At 38.0% G+C, this 25385-nt stretch overlaps 1 protein-coding gene across 1 annotated transcript in view; it reads left to right on the top strand.

The window, feature by feature from the left end:
- The window catches only part of DOCK3 (dedicator of cytokinesis 3), a 222706-nt gene that overhangs the window by 135224 nt on the left and 62097 nt on the right, over positions 1-25385 (top strand). Inside the window, exons 34-39 of the mRNA XM_063292863.1 lie at positions 11043-11128; positions 13796-13822; positions 13940-14035; positions 14212-14272; positions 20859-20952; positions 24865-25013. Coding sequence (XP_063148933.1) covers positions 11043-11128; positions 13796-13822; positions 13940-14035; positions 14212-14272; positions 20859-20952; positions 24865-25013 — 513 coding nt within the window. The remainder of the gene's footprint in view (positions 1-11042; positions 11129-13795; positions 13823-13939; positions 14036-14211; positions 14273-20858; positions 20953-24864; positions 25014-25385) is intronic.

The following is a 25385-nucleotide window of genomic DNA, read 5'->3' as shown; positions in this document are numbered from 1 at the left end:
TCAACCTACAATTGTACTATTTTCATGTGATCTGTTTCTACAATCTGATAACTTTCACTTGTACTATAAACAGCTTCCTCAGTTTTGCTCAAATTTTTGTCTGTTCTGGTGCCTTCAAATATCTGTCATCTTCCTAGCCCCAGGATTTTCTTCTTTGCTTCCATACTATTTATTAATGTGAAATGTATTCCTGTTTCTGTGGCATGGTCTGCCAAGAAAACTGGAATGCCATATGTGCTAGAGGGATGGGTAGCACATCAGAATCTGCTTCAGTTTTTGCTTCTGAACTGTCATGCTTTCTCCTGGTACAGCATTGTCGGACACCTATTTTTTCAAAAGAAAAAAGTATTATTCACAACAACCATTTCAAATGGCTCATGCTTTCTAACTGGAAATTAAGCAACAACATGCTCCTGCCATAGAAACTATCAACTACACTACCAGTATACAAGAAATTGGAAACCCTTAATAATGTATAGGGATATAGACTGTTTTTTCTCAAGTGCTAGCTTCAGTTATTGTTGAGGCTTCCCAAGGAAATTCTAGCCAGAAACATTCAGCACCAACTGAGAAAGAGGGCTAAATACTGGATGCTAGGTAAAACAAACAGTACTTCTCAGCTTCTATGGAATTTTCTAGTGCCAACTATGAAGCTTGCATATCACATTATCAGTACTTTCTCAAGAGGTTTCTTTGAGATGGAAAACATTTATTTTTCAAAGGAGTATATTAAACTCTCCAAACATGCTGCTTATTGTGCTGTGATGATCTTGGCTAGATCAATAGCCTTCTATGCTTATGTTTGGCACAAAAACTAGCAAGTCTGTCCCAAAGGATACGTTTCAAAATGGAAAACCTCTCTTTTAATGGAGGAGCCTTGGTTAATACACTTACTAGTGATTTTGGATAGAGTAAAGAAACTAAGAACTACAAGATAGAAGATGAGCTTTTCATTTCAACTACAGCAATCCTATGTATGTCCTTGGTTCTAGTTTCCAGGTGCCAAAAGAGTTTGGTCAGTCTTCACATCAGAGTCATCTTATTTTTCTACCTGCAGGGCTTGAAGTCTTCTTTTGCCTCCTCAAAATTCAAGAGGGCTCCCCACAGCAAATCAACAGAGAGTTGTAAGCAATATTTTTTATTATGATGTAGTCCCATCCCAAAATATAAGATTCACATTCATTTCAATTACAGACTATGGTATTTTGCATATCAGTGACCCCATGTTACACTAGGCAAGTACATATCTAAGTGAGCAGATAGGGAGAACTCAGAGGAGTTTCCCTGGGTATTTCAACAGAGGAAAAAGAGAGTAGTGACCAGGAAGTTTTGTGTACTGAGATGTGAGATCTCCTGAATTGCTGCTGAGTGCTGGGGGGATGTCCTGATAGTTGCTCATTGTGGTTAATAGAGTGGGTGCTTCCTCTTGCTGAATTAGTAGAATCTGTATGGCAGCCTGATAGTGAGTTCATTAAGTGAGTGAACAGGAAAAATTAATATGGAGTTTAAGCAGGAATCTGTAACAAATTTTCCATATAAGTCAAGAGTGTAAATTTAACTAGATTGGGAGCCTGAGAATGAACCAAAAAAGAATAGAGCCTGAGAATGGAAAAAGAAAAAGTAAGGAAACATCAAGAAGAAATAAAAGCTTTTCTGATTGGGTGCCCTATGAAGCAAAAGTAAGGCTGACTGGACAGGAGTCTGCAGTTGTGACCTGAAATGTTAGTAGCATGTTTGTATTCCTACCTAAAAACACCCTGGCATATATTTACAGCAGCAGCATTTGAAGAAAAATTCAAAGGATTAGAGCACCAAGGGACCAAAGTGCAGCCAATGAGAAAGGATGATGACGTATTGGTTCAAAGAAATGACACTCTAGAACAAAAACTTACAACGGAGTATTCCCCATAAGGAAACAGACAAAGAGCAAATACAGTGGGTGAGAGTAACAGTCTGCAACATGAGACAGAAGATATTCTGCATTGCTGCAATTCAGTTTTATGGCCCTTGCAGATGGAACACTTCTGAGCATTCAAGAGTAGAAAAAGAGACAAGAATAAAATACAAGAATATTCATGGTAGTTAATAGTTCCTCTCTAAGAGAAACTGAAGCAAATGTATGCTGACCAATGACTCATGAGGTGTACTATCTGGCAGGAGCAAAGTACAAGGATGTGATGGAACAACTTCCAGGAAAATTACCCCTTTTTGCCAATACATGTGGGGACAAATGATACTTCAAAGAGCAGCTATAACCATATTTCCAAGAACTTTGAAAAACTCAGAGGGAAGCTCAAGAAGCTGGAGGATCAGGTGGTATTTTCATCCTGAACCATGGAAGAAGACCAGAAAGGATAAGAAGAATGCTACAAGTCAATGTCTAGCTATATGAATGGTGTCAATGGGAGAGATTTGGTTTCTGGAATCCTAGTTTGAATTATTTAGATGATAGAATGGCTGGTATGTGGGCTGTACTTCACACAGACTGCTAAAAATTTGTCAGTCCTCTTAAATCATTTGAAGAAAAATCAGAAAGAAAATGGGCTTATAGAGTTCATGACCTTCATTGCCTATAATACACTAATATATGAGTATGAGAAATAATCAAGATGCCCTTATGTTCTTGGTACAGAAAGACAAATATAACTTAATAGGTATAATGGAGACCTGATGGAATTATTCCCATGACTGGAATATAATAATCAAAAGAAATAATTTGTTCAAAAGGAAGTCAGGAGTAGTTGCACTGTATAGTAAAAATAATCATTTCTACTCAAAGAATCCAAATGAATGAATTTGGCAATGCTGTAGAGATCATAAATTGAGGAACAAATCAAAACAGTATTGTTTTCTACTCTTTCCCACCCAACCAAGGAAAAAAAATGCAGATAATACCTTCCAAAGGCAAACTGTAGATTTTTCTAAGGGGCATGAAGCCATAGTGGTGGAATATTTTAATTACTCTAATATCTGGGGAGAAATCACTGTGCTGCATGGTTCTTTCAGGAAATGCTTGGCTTATTTTGTTAGCAACTTTCTCTTTCAAAGGGTGGAGACAGGCACAAAATCAGATATCTTTGATTTGATACTAATCATTTGGGAAGACTTATTGAGGAACTGGAAGTAGCAGGAATACTGGGAAAAAGTTAGCATGTAATGCTGGAGTTCTTGATTTGAATGAAATTGAAAACTGAGCATTGTCTGACATATACCTCAGTTTTTTAAAAAGTAGATTTTAGTAACTCAGAGCAGTGGTAAGTACAATACCATGACAGGAGATGCTGATGGGACAAGGAGCTCCAGAAATGTGGGAGTTCTGAAGAAGGAGATATTCAAAGCACAATTACGAACAATTCCAGTTAGAAGAAAAAAAATGGAAGACAGCCAAAGTAGCCAGCATGGCTATGCAAAAAGCTTACTGAATATCTGAAAGTAAAGATGGCATATACAGAAAATGAAAAGAGGGCCAGGTCACAAAGAAAGCATACAGATAGGTAGTCCTAATCTGCAGAGCTGGTATCAAAAAAGTGAAAGCTCAGAATGAGCAATGGTTAATGAAGGATTTTAGGAATAACAAAAAGAAATTTCTGTAGATACACTCAGAATATAAATAAAATGAAACCAGATGCCAAAATAAAGACACCAACATTCAAATATGTAACAATGAAAAGGCAGAGCTACTCAAGTCTGATTTTTGTTCCATCTTCTCCAACAAAGAAGAATGTGTTCCACCAGGAAATTGTGAAGAGCAGGACGAAGGGTCAGGATTGAAGACTAATAGAAACATGGTCAAGGAATGCCTCTTTTCTTTGAATAAATTTAAATCTCCAGTGAACTGGTAAAGTACCACATTAGTGGAGGAGAGCAAACATTCCTGTCTTTAAATGGGAGAAAGGAACATCTAGGAAACTAAAGACCAGTCCAACATCAGTTCCAAGAAGATTTAGAGAAGATCATGGAGTTGTTGATCTGTAAGCACCTTGAAAATAATGCTGTAGTTACCAGAGGTTAGCATGGATTTGTCAAGAATAAATTTTGCCAGACTAATCTTATCTCACTTTTTGATTGGGTCATTTCCTTAATAGTTCATAATAATTTATCTTGATCTGATTCACAAGCAAAGTGCTTGACAAAATATGCCATGATATGCTGATTTACAAGCTAATTAAGCATGGACTGGATGGCATGACTGTTAAGCTGGGCTGGACAATGGGCTGAATGTAACAGAATGAAATTTATCAGAGAAATGTGCAAAGTTCTTTGCTTAGGAAACAAAAATCAGATGCATAGGTATAGGATGGAGATACCTAGCCTAGTAATGGTACTTATGAAAAGCATCTTGGAATATTAGTTGATTGCAAACTGAATATGAGCCACCAGTGAGTAGTAGCTACAAGCCAGGCAAAAGTAATTTCAGGCTGCATCAATGGAAATATAATTTCCAGATTACAAGAAATAACCATTCAACTTTATCCTGCTTTGATCACACCCATCTTGATTGCTATATCTTTTGGGGACAACATGCTTAAGAAAGTATTTAGTGAAACTGGAACAGGTTCAGAGAAAGGTAAGGATGATGATGAGTGGATTAGAAACTAAGTCCTATGAAGGGAGACTGAAGGAGATGGTTAACTTTAGTCATCGAGGGTGTGGGGTGGGGGGTATGATAGCCATTTTGAAATACCTGAAACAATGTCACATAGAAGATTAACCTCTGTTCATGCTCATTCCAGAATGCAGGACATGGAATAATTACATAAAGGCAATTTCAGTTAAAACTTAAAAAAGACTTCCTAATAGTTAAAGAAGTTCAACAGTGGATCCAATTAACCAGAAATGTGGTGGGGGGCCCTTCACTGAAATGGTCTCTTCCAACTCTTTGATTCTAAGTGTTCATTATCAACTGCTCTTATGCCATATAATTTAATGCATTTTCCCCTCTCAGTATTTTCTGGACAGTGATTCCTTGTCCTCTCATGAAACTGAGATTTCCAGTTTTGAATTAAGGTGCTATAAAATAATGCATCCCTACAAGAAATATTTCACAGTTCTGAAGTGAGATGTGGTGGATATCAAATCCTAGATCTCAGAGGTTTCAATACTTATATCAAACTCAGGTGGTTACACATGGTAACACAAATACTACTGCCAGTGGGTTCGGTCTGTGACTACAGACCTAACAGAAACTTATTCTTTAAATTCTGTTCACTCTGTTTTCTCTCACTTCCTAGGTTCACTGTGGGTTTTCATCTGTTACAATTTTGTACTCTCATTTTTTAGCTTGTCACTACCTCTTAAATCATGCAGCAATGCCATTTTTGCCCCTGCAGCCTTCCATCACAACTACAACAGACATGTGTAAGTGGGATGGTCATATCCTCTAGATCTTCTCTCTGCTTTAATTAGTCATGACTGTAGTTTTCAGATGCAAACAGACAAAGCAGACTGTATATTCATGGCCTGTGATGGCCATGCCAGGCTTGGTTTCCAACATTGTTCTAAGTGGTCATAGGAACTTACCTTCACCCCTTTAAAAATGTCTGACCTTCTATCCCAGGCCAAGAGAAGAATACTGTATCCTTTCCTAGTTGGTTCACTCTGGCATTCGCAGCATTCAATTATTCTTTGAGTCCATGCCTGCACAAATGTGATTCAAGTTTGTTGAAAATCTTTCTGAGTGCTGCATATCTTTAAATGAACTCTTTTTTTGTGTGCTATGCTTTGGTGCATTCTTTGCTTTAAGTAGTTGTGAGCTGCATTTTTAAAAAATTATTCCTGACTTTGAAAGCTTCCTAAGACACAGCTTATTTCATTGGGATTTCTGCATATCACTCCTCTGTAGTGTACTGTATTCTTTAAAAAAAAACAATACTCACTTCTGAGAAAATTATTGAAGGGCCATACCAACCTCCGTCCTCCAGTCTCAAGTAACAATACATATTTAGAACTTGTGCTTTTGAAATCCATGTTGGCACCTTTTGCGTTTTTGGCTACTTGCTGTCGTTTTACATTTTCTGTTTGGTTTTTCCTTTAAGTAAGCTTTCCTCATAGAACTGTTCCACATGTGGTCTTAATTAACTTTGTAACCTCAAGATGGATACCCTCCAACTGATAATGGTCATAGGCTGACCTTCACTCAAACTTTATGCTCCTGCTTAAGTTGTTTTTACACTTTCATTGTACTGTGTTCCTTCCATTATGCCTCTTTACATTTCTTGAAAATCAGATGGGCTTTAGAGTTTATATCCTATGTATGGCTCTATCCACAAGTTGCTGTACCTTTTCATTTATTGAGCAAGTTCATAAGGTTTGCTCATTGACTGTGAAATACCACTGAACTGAAACCATTTTCAATTAAGAGCCAGTATATTAGAATAATGGTAACTTCTCCAGCATTCTCCAGTAGAGTCACTCTTCTTGACATATGCAAGACAGCTACCTAGTCCCAATCATCAACTTTTCATATGCCATAATAATTTAAACTTCTAATAATGGCATTGCCTGTGATAGGCTGTCTTGTCTCCTCTGCTTCAATTTATATCTGTCCTCCACAAATAAGCTTGTTATTCACCCATATAAGTAATGCACAGAGAACAAGGGAAAAGGTAAGTCGCATATATGTAGCTTTGATACTTCAAGTGGTCATTTGTGTATTAATTCAACTAGCTCTTCCTTTCTCAGGTTCTGTTCTATTGGTATTTTCATATGTTTCTATCCACTATAGTGATAAACAAACTGAGGAGAATAACTAGTAGTGCTTCCTAGAATCATACAACTTAATACTAGAAGGAATAAAGGAGATCATGTACAGTGGTGCTTAAAAGTTTGTGAACCCCTTTGAATTTTCAATATTTCTGCATAAATATGACCTAAACTGTGATCTATTCTCCACTCAAGTCCTAAAACTAGATAAAGAGAACCCAAATAAACCCAATTATATTTATTCATTGATTTATTGAGGAAAATGATCCAGAACTACATATTTGTATGTGGCAAAAATATGTGAGCCTCTAGGATTATCAGTTCATTTGAAGGGGAAATTAGAATCAGGTATTTCAATCAATGGGATGATAATCAGGTGTGAGTGTGTGAAGTCCTGCCTTGTTTATGGAACAGAATTCTGGGTATTCAAAATCTGATCTTTACAACACAGGTATGTGGAAGTGTGTCATGGCTCAAACAAAGGACATTTCTGAGGACCTCTGGAAACTGGGTTTGTAATTAGATTACAACATGATTTCCAAAGAATTTGGATTCTACCAATCCACTGTCAGGCAGATTGTGAAGAAAGGGAGGCAATTCAACACCATTGTTTCCCTTTCCAGGCATGGTTGACCAACCAAAATCACACCTAAAGCAAGGCGTATAATACTCTGGGAGGTCTCAAAGAAGCCCAGGGTACTGTCTAAGGAACTCAAGGCTGTCTTGCATTGGTGAATGTCAGTGTTCATGAGACAATCATCAGGAGAACACGGAACAACAATGGCTCTGGGTGTGCATCGCAGGGTTGCAAGGAGAAAGCCACTACCCTCAAAAAAAGAAACATTGCTGCCCATCTACAGTTTGCAAAAGACCATGTGGTTAAAACAGAAGGCTACTGGAAGAATGTTCTGTGGATGGATGAGACCAAAATGGAACTTTTGGGTGTGAATGAAAAGCGTTATGTTTGGTGAAAGGCAAATACTGCATTTCAGCATAAGAACCTTATCCCATCTGTGAAACATGGTGGTGGCAGTATCATGGTCTGGGCCTGCTTTGTTGCCTGTGAACCAGAACAGCATGCTGTCATTGATGGAACTATGAATTCTGAATTGTACCAGCAAATTCTACAGGAAAATGTCAGTGTATCTATCTGGGAAATGAAGGTCAAAGAGAAAGTGGGTCATATGTAGCAAGACAATCACCAAAAATGCACAAGTCATATGACTAAAGAATGGTTAAAGCAGAAGAAAGTTAATGTTTTAGAATGGCCAGATCAAAGTCCTGACCTTAATCCCGTAGAAATGTTGTGGAAGGACCTGATGTAGGCAACTCACGCAAGGAAGCCCACCAACATCTCTGAGCTGAAGTTGTTTTTTAAGGGGGAATAGGCTAAAATTCCTCCAAGCCAATGTGCAGGACTGGTCAATAGTTATTGGAAACGTTTGAAAGCTGCAGTTATTGCTGCCCAAAGGGGGTACCCCAGTTACTGAAAGCAAAGGTTCACATAATTTTGCCACAGACAAAAATGTAGCTTTGGGTCATTCTACTCAATCAATGAACAAGTATAATGTTTTTGACTCATTTGTTAATTGCGTTTTCTTTATCTAGTTTTAGGGCTTAGGTGATGAACAGATCGTGTTTTGGTCATATTTATGCAGAAATATTGAAAATTCAAAAGGGTTCACAAACTTACAAGCACCACTGTAGTTCAACCACCTGCCCAATGCAGGCGTTTCCTACTACAGCATCCCTGACAGAACTTCATTCAGCCTTTGTTTAAATACCACCTTACAAGGAGAGTCCACTATTTCCCAAGGCAGTCTACGGTTGAAGAACTTATAACATTAAAAAACATTTCCTGATGTTCAACTGAAATCTACTTCCTTGTAATTTAAACCTATGCTTTCTTGTCTTGTCTTCCGGAATGACAACCCTTCAGATTTCTGAAAGTTGCTTTCATATCTCCCCACAGTCTTTTCTTTCCAGGTTAAACATATCCAATGCCTCCAAACATCTCATACATTTTTTCTTTCAAGTCTCTTATCATCTTGGTTGTTGTCTTCTGGACATGTTCCAGTTTGCCAAATTCCTTCTTAACATATGATGCCAAGAACTGAAGGCAATTTTCTAAGTGTGGTGTGACCAACACAGAATAAAGAGGAACAATTGCTTCTCTGATCTTGTGTATGTGTGAAAGGTCCCCTGTGCAAGCACCAAGTCATGTCTGACCATTTGGGGGACACCGCTTTCACGACTTTTTCTTGGCAGACTATCTGGGTGGTTTGCCATTGCCTTCCCCAGTCATCACCTTCCCCAGCAAGCTGGGTACTCATTTTACCAACCTTGGAAGGATGGAAGGCTGAGTTGACCTGAGCTGGCTACCCAAGAATCCAGCTTCCACTGGGATCGAACTCAGGTCATGGGGAGAGTTTTCAGTTGCAATCTACTTTTGTAGATGCAGCATAGGATTGCATTTGTTTTTTTCACAGCTGCATCATGGTGTAGGCTCATGTTCAGTTTTTGATTCACCAAGAAACCTGATTATTTTTGCAAGTACTTCTCTCCAGTATCATCCCACCTCCTACTCTCACACATTTGATTTATCCTATCCAAATATAGAACTTTTCATTTGTCTCCCCTGAAATTCATCTTGATGGTTTCTGTCCATTGTTCTAGCCTGTCAAGGTCTTTCTGAATCTTGACATTGGCCCCTGAGGTGTTTGCCATCCCTGCTGTTTTTGTATCGACTACAGATTTTATAATCATATTTTTAAAATTCCCTTATCTAAGTCACTTATCTGTTGAACAGCACAGGGCTTAGAATGGAACTCTGGTTTACCATTCAACACTTCCAACTTGATGTTGAGCCACTGCCATATACTTGTTGGATATGATTGTTCAGTCTACTATGTATTCATCTAATGGTAGCATAGACCAGCCCACATTTTGTCCTCTTCTCTACCAGTATATCATTGGAATCTTTACTGAATGCTTTGCTGAAGTTAAGGTATACTATATCCACCACATTCCCATGGTCAACTAAACTAATCACTGGTCACAGAAAAATGGATCATGTTGGTTTGGCTATGATATACATGGTATACATGAGGAATGGCAGCTTCCCCTTTAAAATATCACATTCTGAGTCTGTCTATAGGCACAGATCATATATACACATGATTACTTAAAGAACTGATGCAATCTGTCTTTTCATAGTCTTTTGCAAATATGTAACCCTTTCTTTGTTTGTTTTTTCAAACTTAAGAGATGTTTGGTTTCTAAGAGCTATATAAAAGCAAAAGTATAACACATTTCAGGCCTTAACTACTGCTATTATATCTACATATTCGCTATAAGAAAACTGCAGTGCAGTCACTAAATAAAGTATAATAAGGAAAGTAGAGGGGTTTTTTTTAAGTCATCCACATATCAAGACATGAATTATCCCCATGCACTAGAGAGAAACAAGGCTGTCCCATTGAGGGCAACAAAATCTCATTTTTTAAAATGATGATGTAATATGTGCACATCTTGCATTATTGGGAAAGCAATGAATTAGGGGCAAAAAAAATCGTTGGTGAGCAGTGTAAACCAATGTAGGAGATTAAGGAAAGGACTACTTATAGTGATCTTAAAGAGCCCTTAGAAAATATCTGTGCAACTAAAACATCTACTTTTTTCCTATGAACTGTCTGTTAATAGAAAACCATACTTGTTCAGGGAAAAATGAGTTTTATTTGGTCATCACTGTTTCAAAAGATACATTATATCTGTCTAATATATGGAAGAAAATGAGGGTTTAGAAAAGCCCAGAGATTTAACTATTTAACTGCACTAATATTAAAAGATGTCTTGGAGATGGCAATTACCTAGCTAAGGGATTATTATGAATTCTTAATTACTTTTTGAACAACTTTGCCTAGCAAGTAACTTAATCTAGGAGAATGATTTTGTTTTACATTTTAAATAATACATGACTTTCTAGGAGGTTTTGTTTGTTCTACACCAAATGCATAAATATCTATTAGGATGAATTGAAAAATGAAATAAGGCCATTTTATTATTTGTTCAGTCAAAAGACATTTTCAGTGTTGTATTGTGACAGTGCTGCTCAGACAAATGAGGCAGATTATTTTCCATAAAACCATTGTTTTATGAAATTAGGTTGTGTTGTTCTGGGAACTCTTTATATTAGGAAACAGAAATCATCCATACCTCCATAAAAATAATCTTCATGCAGAGTAGGAAAAATACCATAAAATATCATTTTCACATCCTTCTTAATATTTATAATTTACAAAATAAGCTACTTTCCTACAAATTCTTTCTTTTTGATCCAGGTGGAGGCAGAATTGATTGATAAGCTGGACAGTTTGGTATCAGAAGGAAAAGGAGATGAAAATTACAGAGAACTCTTCAGTCTGCTGTAAGTCTTATGCCTAGCATTATTAAAACTTTTCATAGACCTATATAAAGAAATTGGAGTGATGATCTAAACATAAAAAACTATTCTTAGAAATGAAGAATGCATCAGAATGACTGGGCCTCTGGTTTGATAAAAATACAACAAAGATTTTAATATAAAGCAGCATATCCATTTTATTCAATAATTGCAACAATCAAGATTTATTATTCTTAACTGTATTGTACTAGCATGAAAGACATCAATTCATAAATACATTCATCTGAAATAACTGATATATTCAATCCCATTTAAGCTTTTTTGCATCTCTTCTTAGTTTAAATGCCTTCATTTTTCCTGAGACATGTCTGGATTTCTCTTTTTTTCTTTTCTTTCTGGTCTGAGACGCCATTTCGCAGTAGGAGATGTCCCTATGTTTTTACAAAATGAGTACAGAAGCAGTGAGGGAAGAAGTATTGTCTGTTGTTCCTCAATAATTGCTTACAGGTAGTCCTCGCTTAACAATCACAATTAGGACTGGAGTTTTGGTTGCTAAGTGAAACGGTCATTAAGCAAATCCAACCCTTTTCACAACCTTTTTTGTGGTGGTTAAATGAATCACCATGGGCGTTAAATGAGCCATGTGGTCATTAAGTGAATCACATGATTCCCCATTGATTTTGCTTGCCAGAAGCTGGCCGAGAAAGTTGAAAATGGTGATCACGTGACCATGGGATGCTGTGATGGTCATAAATGTGAACCAGTTGCCAAGTGCCCAAATCATGACCACATGACTGTGGGAACACTGTGATGGTCATAAGTGTGAGAACTGGTCGCAAGTAGATTTTTTCAGCACCATTCTGAACCATCACTAAACTAATTGTCAGACTCCACAATCAAATGATTGCTGAATCATCTGATCGTGTTTGTCTGCAATGATGAGTCAATGCGTGTCAAGAAGGAAGATGGGGGGGTAATTGCAAGGAGTGTGAATTACTGCTGTTTGGGTTGTAAGGAGTGAGTCAAGATCATGTTGCTGGAGACATCTGCAGCTGGCAATGCTGGCTGTTGAAAGCAGAGTGAGAAAGAGAAAGGAAGGGGGGTGCTGGGCATTGGAATGTTTTAATTGAGAGTTTTGGGCGGGAACTTTTCAATCGCAGCTTTCTTTTGTTCTGTGCACTTGTTCTTAATAAACATAAATTCTGCATATATCAATTGTGCATGAGTTGGGTCAATATTGGAAATAAGGGTGCCAGTTCTTACACTACTGGTTGTTAAGCAATGACTACCTGTATTCCTTCAGGATCTCAAAGAGTGCATATTGAATATCTTTTTGTAATCTTTATCCTCCAACAGGATATTTCTAAACATGAATCTTCAGCCTATGTTTAATAGCAATTTACTAGATTATTTGTGAACATAAATACATGATCTTCATTCAGATTGCACAGATGTAGTCTGGAGTTTCAATGAAAGTACATGTGCACGAAAGGTGAGGTTAGCAGACAGCTCTGAATTAGCCTAAGTGCTCTGTTGTTGTTTTTTAAATAAGCATACCATGAGTTCTAAAAAGAAACAGGCATAGTTCCAAAATTAAGGCATGAGTTAAAGCACTGACTTAAAATATTCATTATACTGCTTTGACAACCTGGTCATTCAGAGCCTGTCAAAAGACCGTACAAGGGAGTCTGTTTTTCATATGGTTTACAGTTTAACTGATGCCTTTACACTAATATGTGCATATTTGGCAACTATATGAGGTGTCATATCAAATCTGCTGATCTAAGATACTCATTTCTTCTTCTTTCTTAAAACACACTTAATAGTATTACACATATTCTATTTATGAAATATTAAATTGCAACAGTGATCCAATATTAATGTCACAAGTAGCACAAACATGAATTATTAAGGTATAAAACATTAATAACTCCCTGAATTAAATTAATGAAATCTGAAGAGTTCACTTCTGCTGGTAACTCAGATTTTTAAAATTTTACCATCCTCACATGCCGAAAATATCAGGTCAGGTTGTTGCTCTTCTTGTAGTCATAGCCAAAGTTGGGGAAATATTTTATAATGTAAATATACCCACAATAAATAGACATAATGCAATTTATGTTACTGAAAAATAAAGTGTTATGCTAGAAGCAACAAATGGAACTATATTCCTGTGCATTATTTTCAGTTGTTTCTTTTTTTGAAGTATTGAATATCAATAAAAGGAAGTTTGTATAATTTTAGGGAGAGAAGACATATAACTTGTAATTTTAGAAAAGAACCAAGCAGAAGAATGTTGAGACTTCTTTTGTCTCCTGTTAGTACTAATACTCATTTTCTAGAAGTGTGCTACATTAGTAAGAAATAATCTAAAATAAACAGTCTATTCAGCTTGAGCACCATCAGCATCCACAGGGCATGGGGTGGGGGGAGGAAATCAGCCTGATGAAAGCAGTGTCACAGTGCAAGTCCTGCCTCTTTTCTCAGCACTACATTATTTCTTGAGTAAAGGAAATATGTGTGTATGTATATGCATATGTGTATAAACTTTCCAGAATAATGTTCACAAGTAGCAGCAGTGTAAATGCAATCTCTAGACCTGGCACAATTATTTTCTTGGTATGAAATAATAATAATGTATCATCTTCGTTCAATAATTCCCTTGTCTTTGCTTCATGCAACATGGATCAGAACCCAGCTGTTTGGGCCTTATCCCAGGTAAGATGATTGTTCAGATTTGATGTGGAAGTGTTTAGGTATTATAAATGTTTTCAGAACTGTTCACAATTGATAATATTTCTGAGTAAGTCTTATTCATTGTTCACTTTCATACAGCCTGCTAGAAAAGATAGAACAAGAAACTTGGAGGGAGACGGGTGTTTCTTTTCTTACATCAGTTACTCGTCTGATGGAGCGTCTCCTTGACTACAGGTAATGCAATTATTCACAGTTAATGGACATCCGATATATACTGCAAGTGATGTCAGTACTAACTAATGACAATGTTTTTGCAAAGTTTTTTCATGCTTGTAACAATATATGTTCATTTTGAATATCGTGAACAGTTTTGAAATTTGAGCATATCAAATATTGTTCCTGTTTTTCAGAGACTGTATGAAAGGCGATGAAACAGAGAACAAGAAAATTGGTTGCACTGTTAACTTGATGGTGAGAATCATCTTTGTGATACTGTGGACATCATTTTGCCAGGATTGTTTATCAAAAACTGTGTCTTTGAGTTCTCGTAATCTCATACTTGTGTCAAAGATAGCATCTAGCCCCCTTATCTTCTGTTGACATCAGGACTTCCTCCAGTGACTCTTGCCTTTGCATTATGAGTTCAAAATATCTAAGCTTTAGGTTCATTATTAGGTCTTCCAATAAGCAGATCAGCATGTATTTCCTCTAATATTTAATTATTTATTCTTAACAACTGTTCTTTGTTCAGTCTTTTCTAATTGTCCAGTTTTCACAACCTTTTATTACTACTAGAAAAACTATGGTTTTATCGGTATGTGCCTTTGTTGGCAGTGTGATGTCTCTGCACTTTAAAATTTTGTCTGGACTTGTTACAGTGTTTCTTACAATGGCACACATCTCTTTATTACATGGCTACTCTCACCATCTTCAGCAAAGGATCGTTACCTTGTCGTGGTGCTGGAGCTTGAGCACCTCAATGATGCCATGAGCTAAACCGTGAAGGGCCACCCAAGACGGGAAGGTCATGACAGAGAGGTCAGACTAAATGCGATCCCTGGGGAAGGTAATGGCAACCCACCTCAGTATTCTTGCCGTGAAAACTAAATGGATCAGTACAACCAGAGATATGTCGGTATACCATCGGAAGATGAGACCCCCAGGTCGGAAGATGGTCAATATGCTACTGGGGAGGAACAGAGGATGAGCTCAACTAGCCCCAGACGTGATGACGCAGCTAGCTCAAAGCCGAAAGGACGGCTAGCGGCCGACGGTGCTGGTGGTGAACGGCGAATCCGATGTTCTAAGGATCAACACACCATTGGAACCTGGAATGTAAGATCTATGAGCCAGGGCAAATTGGATGTGGTTATTGGTGAGATGTCAAGATTAAAGATAGACATTCTGGGCGTCAGTGAACTGAAATGGACTGGAATGGGCCACTTCACATCAAATGACCACCAGATCTACTACTGCGGACAAGAGGACCACAGAAGAAATGGAGTAGCCTTCATAATTAATAGTAAAGTGGCTAAAGCAGTGCTTGGATACAACCCAAAAAACGACAGAATGATCTCAATTCGAATTCAGGGCAAGCCATCTAACATCACAGTGATCCAAATATACGCCCCAACCACAAATGCTGAAGAAGCTGAAGTAGAGCAGTTCTATGAGGATCTGCAGCACCTACTGGACAACACGCCTAAAAGAGATGTTATTTTCATCACAGGAGACTGGAATGCTAAGGTGGGCAGTCAAATGACACCTCGAATTACAGGTAAGTATGGCCTGGGAGAACAAAACGAAGCAGGACACAGGCTGATAGAATTTTGCCAAGACAATTCACTCTGCATAACAAACACTCTCTTCCAACAACCTAAGAGACGGCTTTATACATGGCCTTCACCAGATGGACAACACCGAAATCAGATTGATTACATCCTTTGCAGCCAAAGGTGGCAGACATCTGTACAGTCGGTAAAAACAAGGCCTGGAGCTGACTGTAGTTCAGATCACGAACTTCTTCTTGCACAATTTAGGATCAGACTAAAGAGATTAGGGAAGACCCACAGATCAGCTAGATATGAGCTCACTAATATTCCTAAGGAATATGCAGTGGAGGTGAAGAATAGATTTAAGGGACTGGACTTAGTAGATAGGGTCCTGGAAGAACTCTGGACAGAAGTTGGCAGCATTGTTCAGGAGGCGGCAACAAAATACATCCCAAAGAAAGAGAAAACCAAGAAGGCAAAATGGCTGTCTGCTGAGACACTAGAAGTAGCCCAAGAAAGAAGGAAAGCAAAAGGCAACAGTGATAGGGGGAGATATGCCCAATTAAATGCAAAATTCCAGAGGTTAGCCAGAAGAGATAAGGAATTGTTTTTAAACAAGCAATGCGCGGAAGTGGAAGAAGACAATAGAATAGGAAGGACAAGAGACCTCTTCCAGAAAATTAGAAACATTGGAGGTAAATTCCAGGCAAAAATGGGTATGATCAAAAACAAAGATGGCAAGGACCTAACAGAAGAAGAAGAGATCAAGAAAAGGTGGCAAGAATATACAGAAAACCTGTATAGGAAGGATAACAATATCGGGGATAGCTTTGACGGTGTGGTTGGTGAGCTAGAGCCAGACATCCTGAAGAGTGGGGTTGAGTGGGCCTTAAGAAGCATTGCTAATAACAAGGCAACAGGAGACGACGGCATCCCAGCTGAACTGTTCAAAATCTTGCAAGATGATGCTGTCAAGGTAATGCATGCTATATGCCAGCAAATTTGGAAAACACAAGAATGGCCATCAGACTGGAAAAAATCAACTTATATCCCCATACCAAAAAAGGGAAACATTAAGAATGTTCAAACTATCGAACAGTGGCACTCATTTCACATGCCAGTAAGGTAATGCTCAAGATCCTGCAAGGTAGACTTCAGCAGTTCATGGAGCGAGAATTGCCAGATGTACAAGCTGGGTTTAGAAAAGGCAGAGGAACTAGAGACCAAATTGCCAATATCCGCTGGATAATGGAAAAAGCCAGGGAGTTTCAGAAAAACATCTATTTCTGTTTTATTGACTATTCTAAAGCCTTTGACTGTGTGGACCATAACAAATTGTGGCAAGTTCTTAGTGGTATGGGGATACCAAGTCATCTTGTATGCCTCCTGAAGAATCTGTATAACGACCAAGTAGCAACAGTAAGAACAGACCACGGAACAACAGACTGGTTTAAGATTGGGAAAGGAGTACGGCAGGGCTGTATACTCTCACCCTAAATTTTCAACTTGTATGCAGAACACATCATGCGACAAGCTGGCCTTGAGGAATCCAAGGCTGGAGTTAAAATCTCTGGAAGAAACATTAACAATCTCAGATATGCAGATGATACCACTTTGATGGCTGAAAGTGAAGAGGAACTGAGGAGCCTTATGATGAAGGTGAAAGAAGAAAGTGCAAAAGCTGGTTTGCAGCTAAACCTCAAAAAAACCAAGATTATGGCAACCAGCTTGATTGATAACTGGCAAATAGAGGGAGAAAATGTAGAAGCAGTGAAAGACTTTGTATTCCTAGGTGCAAAGATTACTGCAGATGCTGACTGCAGTCAGGAAATCAGAAGACGCTTAATCCTTGGAAGAAGAGCAATGACAAATCTCGATAAAATAGTTAAGAGCAGAGACATCACACTGACAACAAAGGTCCGCATAGTTAAAGCAATGGTGTTCCCTGTAGTAACATATGGCTGCGAGAGCTGGACCATAAGGAAGGCTGAGCGAAGGAAGATCGATGCTTTTGAGCTGTGGTGTTGGAGGAAAATTCTGAGAGTGCCTTGGACTGCAAGAAGATCCAACCAGTCCATCCTCCAGGAAATAAAGCCAGACTGCTCACTTGAGGGAATGATATTAAAGGCAAAACTGAAATACTTTGGCCACATAATGAGAAGACAGGACACCCTGGAGAAGATGCTGATGCTAGGGAGAGTGGAAGGCAAAAGGAAGAGGGGCCGACCAAGGGCAAGATGGATGGATGATATTCTAGAGGTGACGGACTCATCCCTGGGGGAGCTGGGGGTGTTGACGACCGACAGGAAGCTCTGGCGTGGGCTGGTCCATGAAGTCACGAAGAGTCGGAAGCGACTAAACGAATAAACAACAACTCTCACCATACTGCAACAATGGATGCAAACATTGGAACAGTCAGGCATATAGTACAAGACTGAACAGCATTTCGTTCTGTTATATATAGGCTCACCATGAGTCGGAAACGACTCAACGGCAACTAACAACAGCAACAACAACTCTCACCATCCTGAGAATTTTGCATCTAGGAAGATTCAATTTGTTACTTGTTCAGTTTCTTCACCTATTTATGCTTGGTTGGAATTGCCTACTGACTTAACCTTAGGGTTTTTAAAAATATTTTTTAATAGCAGCAGTCTGCCTTTTGTTCTCTCTTTTCAATTTCAACAAGAAACTCCTTAAATTATCTTCCAGCAACAGAGTGGGATCACCAGCATATCTGAAGTTTTTAATGTTTCTCACAGATATGTTGATACCAATTTCTATTTCTTCTAGCTGAGCATTTCTCATGCTATTTTCTGTATATAAGATGATGATGATGATGATACTTTTATTCTGTCTTTTTTATAAGATACGTTTTTCTAAGATAAGTAAATAAGGTGACTGTATACAGCCTTGGTCCAGTCCTTCTCTACCTATAGTTTGTCATGGTCTTAAAAGCCTTTTTATGGTCAATAATGGAAACAAAAAGGCCCTTTTTGGGAACTCCATTGCATTTTCTATTATCCAACATGATCTACATGATTTTCTACCACTTTTTCCATCATTTTCTTGCCACAAGAAAACAAAAGTCAATATTGGTACAATGTCTTTCCTTATCAATGCTAAAAGCCAGAAGAAAACCTCTTTCTGGTTAAATTTTGTCTGAATTGCCTGCCATTTATGAACAAGGGAAAATAGGCATGAATAGTATTGCTAAGAGGATAGAGAGAAATTCAAATGCCTTTTTTCAAGGAATTACTATATGTAATTAATTGCAGTTGTCTTCTGTTTAACTGATGCATTAGTTCCTTTGTATTGGCATTAGCTATTATACCAGTTCCTGCAATCTCAGAGCTATTTGATTGTCTAACAAAGTAATTTCATTGCTGAAATTCAGAAGTAAATTGCACGTTACTTCAGTTGTCATTTGTTGTCAGTTGTTAACCTTTTTTCTGTTGAAAAAGTGTGCTCCTGCATGCTCTGCAACATCATTTTGAAACTGAATCCAAAGTTCTTCAAAACTCACATAATTATATGAAAAAACTGAATGATATTGCTGCTTAGCACAGAAAATACAACCTAGAATGTAATTCCCCTAAAATCAATATAATTTTTATTTGACCTGATTTAAATAAAAATAGCATGGAATCATTTTCATACTTTAAGTGCATTTCTGTTAAGGAGAGCCTGTTATAGACATAACATCAAACCATTGTTTTAGTGTTCAGAGAACAAGCCATAGTGTGTTTTGAGCTTACTTCTATTGCTGTACTAGGAGATCATTGAACCTTCCAGTTTTATTAAGTCATCCCAGGATCTAGTTTTGATTTCAAATAATCCTGATGTGTAAATGAAACATAACAGAATAAATAAAATCAAGATGTAACAAAGAACTGTAATGTAGTATATTCAAAACTAAAAGTGTGAGGTTTGAGCCTGCTTCTGCTTCTGAAAATGAAACTTATTCAGAGTCAGAAGGGGAAAACGAAACCTATCAGCAAGGTCTTGAAGAATCTAAACCAGGAAGTGACTCAGCAGAGCAGGAGAAATCGCAGGAGATGATTGGACAAACTCTGGAAGGAGATTTGAAGCCTCCAATCAGTGCTTGAGAGAGGAGAGGAGAGAGGCGTGCGAAAGAAATAGAAGCGTGATTGGCTGGTAAGGGAAAACTGTGCAAAAAGGAGCAAATAAAAAGGCAGGCGCGCCAAAAGCAAGCTGCCAGAGACAACCACTCCTTTGAGCTTACAGCATCTGCAGAAGAATCCTTACAAGCACTGGAAGCCTTACCTGTAGCCAACGTGGAACCAGTACCTTCTGCCTTTGCAGAACAGCCTTCTGCTCGGGTTGCTCCAGTAGAGCCTCACTCTGCTGTTCCTGTTGAGCACAGTCTTGCGTCCAGCTCCAAGCCTTGTCGCTTCGCTTCAGCACGATCCGGGTGTGCCTTCAGATCGCCGGCTTGCCTGAACACTCCAGTCCAGTCCAGCCTTGCCTTCAGATCTCAGCCTTGTCTAAGTGCTCCAACCCAGTCTAGCCTTGTCTCCAGGTTCAAGCCTTGTCTCAATGCTCCAGTCCAGTCCAGCCTTGTCCTCCAGCTTTGAGCCTTGCCCAGACATTCCAGTCCAGTCCAGCCTCGTCTCCAGATCCAAGTCTTGCCTAGGCGTCCCAGCCATGTCCAGTCCTGCCTTCAGAACCAGCCTTGCCTAGACACTCCAGTCAAGTCTGGTCTTGCCTCCAGAACCAAGCCCTGCCCAGATACTCCAACCGAGCCTTGTCTAGCCTCTGCGTGCCAGCCTGATCCAGCCTGCATGCCAGGGCACCAATCTGACTGTTCAGCCTCTCCTTTGCCACACACCATAGCTCCTTCCAGACTTGCAGCCTCAATCAGAGAATTGGCCAACTTCTGCCTTGCTGCCTTGCCACAGTCTGACTCTGTGGTGTTGCCTGGGTGTCCTTTGCTACCTGGGTGAACTTGATTGAATTACACGCTCTAATCTATTGCAAGAACTTGCTATTGTAATAGTTTATTCAGTAAAGAATTTTATTAGTAACTGCCTGGCCATCTAATAGCCTGAACAGGACAAAAAGTTAAAGCTTTCTTCCTGCACAATAATGGATGGGTGTAAAAGAGGATATATGACTTCAGTTTCTTCATGGTTCATTTCATGAAACTGAAACATGATTTAGCATTCTAAATCTGGATGAAAAAATCCATAAGTCTTGAAAATACCTTATAACTGAAAAATTGTCAGAGATTATTGTGTTGAAATACGTATTTTATTTTTCAGAATTTTTATAAATCTGAAATTAATAAGGAAGAAATGTATATCCGCTATATACACAAGTTATGTGACATGCATCTGCAGGCTGAAAATTACACAGGTAAATTATGGAGAAAGTTTTAGTTATATATTTACTGTGGTCTCTTTTAAATTCATCTCATTGAATCCTCTTGAAATAGTTTACTTAGATTATTTTCTAATTGAAGTAGATATTTTTTAAAACTGCAAATGTGTAATTTAAACATTAATCAATCGAATAAGCATACAGTAACATCATTCTTACTAAATTACATCACAGTGGTCAATAAAAATATATGACTAAGATCATGCATGTTGTTTTCAAGTGGTGACACAATATCTTTGGAAGAAGTTCTGCATTTTTGTAAGCATCTTTGAACAAATTCTCCACTATTTGTTTACATTACCAATGTCTCTGCATAAATAACTAGTTTAGCAATTATCAATTTGAGGAACACTTAAGTATTAGCTGTAGAGTTTCAGGTAAATTATTTTTAAGACATGTATACAGTATAATTTTTACTATTTCCACATTGTTTTCGTGGATATGATGTATACTAAAGTTCAAATAAGAAAAACTAATTAATTAATTAAGAACATTTGTATGGCACCCAACTCAGACAATGTGACTCTGGGTAGCATACAAGAAATCATTAAACAAAAATACAAATAAAACAGCACATACCATGAAAACCAGCTAAGAGAATAAAATGGCAATCTGAACTAAAGTATACTATAACTCAACAACTGGGAACTACAGTTGTTCTACATTGCAGTTACCATACAACATGTATTTACTTATTTTTGAATGTTGATACAAGAGACTGATCCACTGAAAAAATATAAGTTTAGGTTCTGCTCTCTTGCCTCATTTCTGTTCTTTTAGTGAGCATGTGTAATCTTTAAAAGAAAGGAAAATAGTATTTTTAGGACTGAATTTTATTTCTGCTGTAATAATCTCTGACATGAAATTCTAATGCTCGGTTCTCCGGTATCTCATCAAAGGGTTTCAATATGTCCATAGTTACCAACCTTGGTGCCTGCCAGACCTTATGCCTTACTCTACTTTTTAAATTTAAAATTATAATTAGAAACAAAATTGAAAAGAAGCTGGCATGCCTTACAGCAAAACACCATACTCAGAATAAACTTTTTTCAGGTATGCCCTTGGATTCCATAGGCATTCATAGCCTATGTACTAGTAAGCTAAGTAAAAGTGGTGAATTACTTTCTTATGGAGAGCCTTCCTAGGCCTTATTCAATACACGGGCCAGAGATTCTTTATTGCTGATCCCTATCTGGCTCTCTTACATCTATTCCATCTAACAATCAAATGACACTCTCCTGATGTTGTGTATGTAGCAATTTTTGTGGCTTTGTTATTTATTTATTTTTATTTATCAAACTTTATCACTGCCCATCTCTCCCACATGGGGGGACTCTGGGTGGTTTACAATAAAAACAATTAAAATTCAGAACAATTACAAATACAATAATACAATAAAAATAGAGACATAATAGAATCTAAATGGCTAAGAGATTTTAATCAGTCCATGAGTGTAATAGGTCCACCAAAAATCACTTTAGGGCGCTAGCCATCCCCAGGTGTAACTGTTCCCCTTCCCATTCCAAGCCTGCTGACAAAACCGGTCAGGTAATCTTAAACAGGGCCGCCCGGCGGCATTCCGCAGATGCAATAAGAGAGATGCAATACTGATGTTTCACTGCTCTTACTGCCACAAGGTAGGCCTTAATGGCGGCTCTAGCTTGTGTTCGGTCAGATTTGGTCTTTGTCTTCCTCCAGCAGCGCTCTAGACGTCTCTTAATCCTCTTCAGAACCCCAGCTCCTCTGTAAACCACGGGGAGTGTCAGGTTTGATGGGATAAGAGGGGCCGTTATCTTCCTCCTGCATGCACCAACTGTGCAAAAAAAAAACATTCCCCAATCATAGTGCTTCCAAAAAAAAAGGCCTTGGAGTGGAGAGTGGGCTGCAGGATTTTGTCATTTCTAGACTCCTTCCTATTCCCATCTTCCTATATGCATTCTGTTATCATCTGACCTGAATAATTTCAGACTGAAGCCATGAAGGAAGTGGTATCATAAGCAGTACTTTCTTTCCTTTCTTTATATAGAGAACAAATGCTGACTTTCAGATTTCTCCATTCTCTATTTGGGAGGAAATGGTAGGGTAATGGTCTCAACATTTCAGTGTTACACTGTTTCACTAATACACTTATTGTTATGCTATTTCACCATTTTTTCACTGTGATATTATTTCAAAACTGGGCAAGAAGTTTCATTTATATTTCACTCACCATTGTGTTAAGCCTTTTAGAGAGACAACAGCAGAGTGGGAACAAATGAGGCTAACTGTGAAAGGTGAAAGGTCCCCTGTGCAAGCACTGAGTTATATCTGACCCTTTGCGGTGACGTCGCTTTTGCGATGTTTTCTTTGCAGACTATAGCAGGGTGGTTTGCCATTGCCTTCCCCAGCCATCACCTTCCCCAGCAAGCTGGGTGCTCTTTTACTGACCTTGGAAGTATGGAAGGCAGAGTCGACCTGAGCCAGCTACCCAAGAGGCTAACTAGGGTCTAGAAAAAGGTGCATTTCTACATCCAACTGAAATGGCCAATACACGCCTCAGTTTTCATCTGGTACTGGTCACCTGAGTTCATCTTCAGTGTAATGGGCTGAGTAGCTTAAAAGATTTTACACATCTTGCAGCTATCATTGGATACTATCAGTTTAAGTAGGGGACACACTGTTTTAACAGAATACAGAATAATTAATGCACAGAACATTTTGCATGTTTCTAAAGTTTAGCATGTATTTAAACTTTTGGAAAGGTCATCTAGATATTTAGTCTATGTTGTTACCTGTATGTGAAAGTCTCAGATGTATCTTTCAGAACAGGTTCACATAACATATTAAACCCGAAATCCAGATGCAGAAAACAAGTGTGTGTGTGTGTGTTGTATGTGACTGCACCTTATTTTTGCCTAATTGAACATACTGGGCATACTCAGCCTCGTTTTCAGAAGACATGCAGGCTGTTTCTTTTGAATCTCAATATATGGAACAAGATGAACAAATTAAGACTCATTCCAAAAAAACTTTTTGGAATTACTTTCGATTGGCTTATTGACTAAAAATAATAGTATCACACTCCCTCTAAAGCTTCAAGTTTGCAGCATGGATGCATTGTTTATCAAGCACTTATTAGATCCAGAATGTTAATTGGTCAACAGCAGTGGGTTAAAATTTTAAAACTGAGTAATCTTAAAAAAATATGTTAAAAATGGGTCCATAACAGGGCTGCTAAGTTACTAACTAGAACTCACTGGTTTAACCGAGGTCTGTTATTGCACAGGCTCCCAGATGGTTTCTGGGCTAAATTTAATGTGCTCATTTTTAATACCATACACTGTTTGGGACTCGCCTACATTTTCTCAATATCCCTCCCTAAACCTTAAAACTTTTGCAGGACTCCTGTTCCACCTGCAAATAGTTGGGGTATCCCAGTTATGGATTAGCAAACTTTTAGAGGTTTACCTGGTGCCATTCCTGTACTGTTTTTGGCACATGGTTAATAATGTTCTGTTCACTTGACCTCTTACTTAGCATGGTCCTCTTAGTTTTAAAATCTGTGGGTTCAATTTTAGGGTGTGCTGAGTTTTATTTATTTGCCTGTTTTACTGTGTTTGTATTATTATTATTTATTTATTTTTTATGTTTCCTTAATATAAATTATCAAGACAATTTTATTGAAAGGCAGCCTACAATATATATAAAATATTGTGTATCAATTGATTTCTCTTTTACTTCAGCATAACACGATCATTCATTTTCTTTTTACTAACAAAATGTCTTTTTTATCTGATTCATTTAGGATTTTCATAACTATTTAGTTTCTCTGTCTGTTTGCATATTTAACTATAGCAGTTGAAATGTTTTGATATTTTGTGTAGTGTTCATTGCTTGTTGTTTTGACAGAGGCTGCTTTTACACTGCTTTTGTATTGTGAGCTACTACAATGGGAGGACAGGCCTCTTCGGGAATTCCTCCACTATCCATCTCAGACAGAGTGGCAACGTAAAGAAAATCTTTGTCGGAAGATTATTCATTATTTTAATAAAGGCAAGGTAAGCAAAGATTATTAGTAATTGTTTTCAAATTTTGCTGGATTTTGTTTGCTAAAACCAGAACTAAAGGTTTTTGCAAAATTCTTAGTACTGAGATTTATCTACTTGTCTGGAGAATCACAAGTTCATAGAATTACAGTGTAGGAGGTAGCCATTTAGGCTTTCAAGTCTAGTCCCCTGATCATTACAGGTTTCCAGTTTAAGCATTCTTGACAATTAATTGCTTTGTCTCCATATAAATATATCCACTGAAGGGAAGCCAATCCACTTGCTTAATAATTAGTTCTAATTGTCAAACTGTTCTTACTGTTAGGAAGCTGCAATTCCAATATATTTTTTTCAAAAGTACTATTGCTAAATCCACATTCAGTG

This window comes from Candoia aspera, chromosome 2 (assembly GCF_035149785.1).
Source record: "Candoia aspera isolate rCanAsp1 chromosome 2, rCanAsp1.hap2, whole genome shotgun sequence".
NCBI classification, from domain to species: Eukaryota; Metazoa; Chordata; class Lepidosauria; order Squamata; family Boidae; genus Candoia; species Candoia aspera.
The sequence above is the reverse complement of the archived record's forward strand: the minus strand, read 5'-3'. Positions and strand labels throughout refer to the sequence as shown.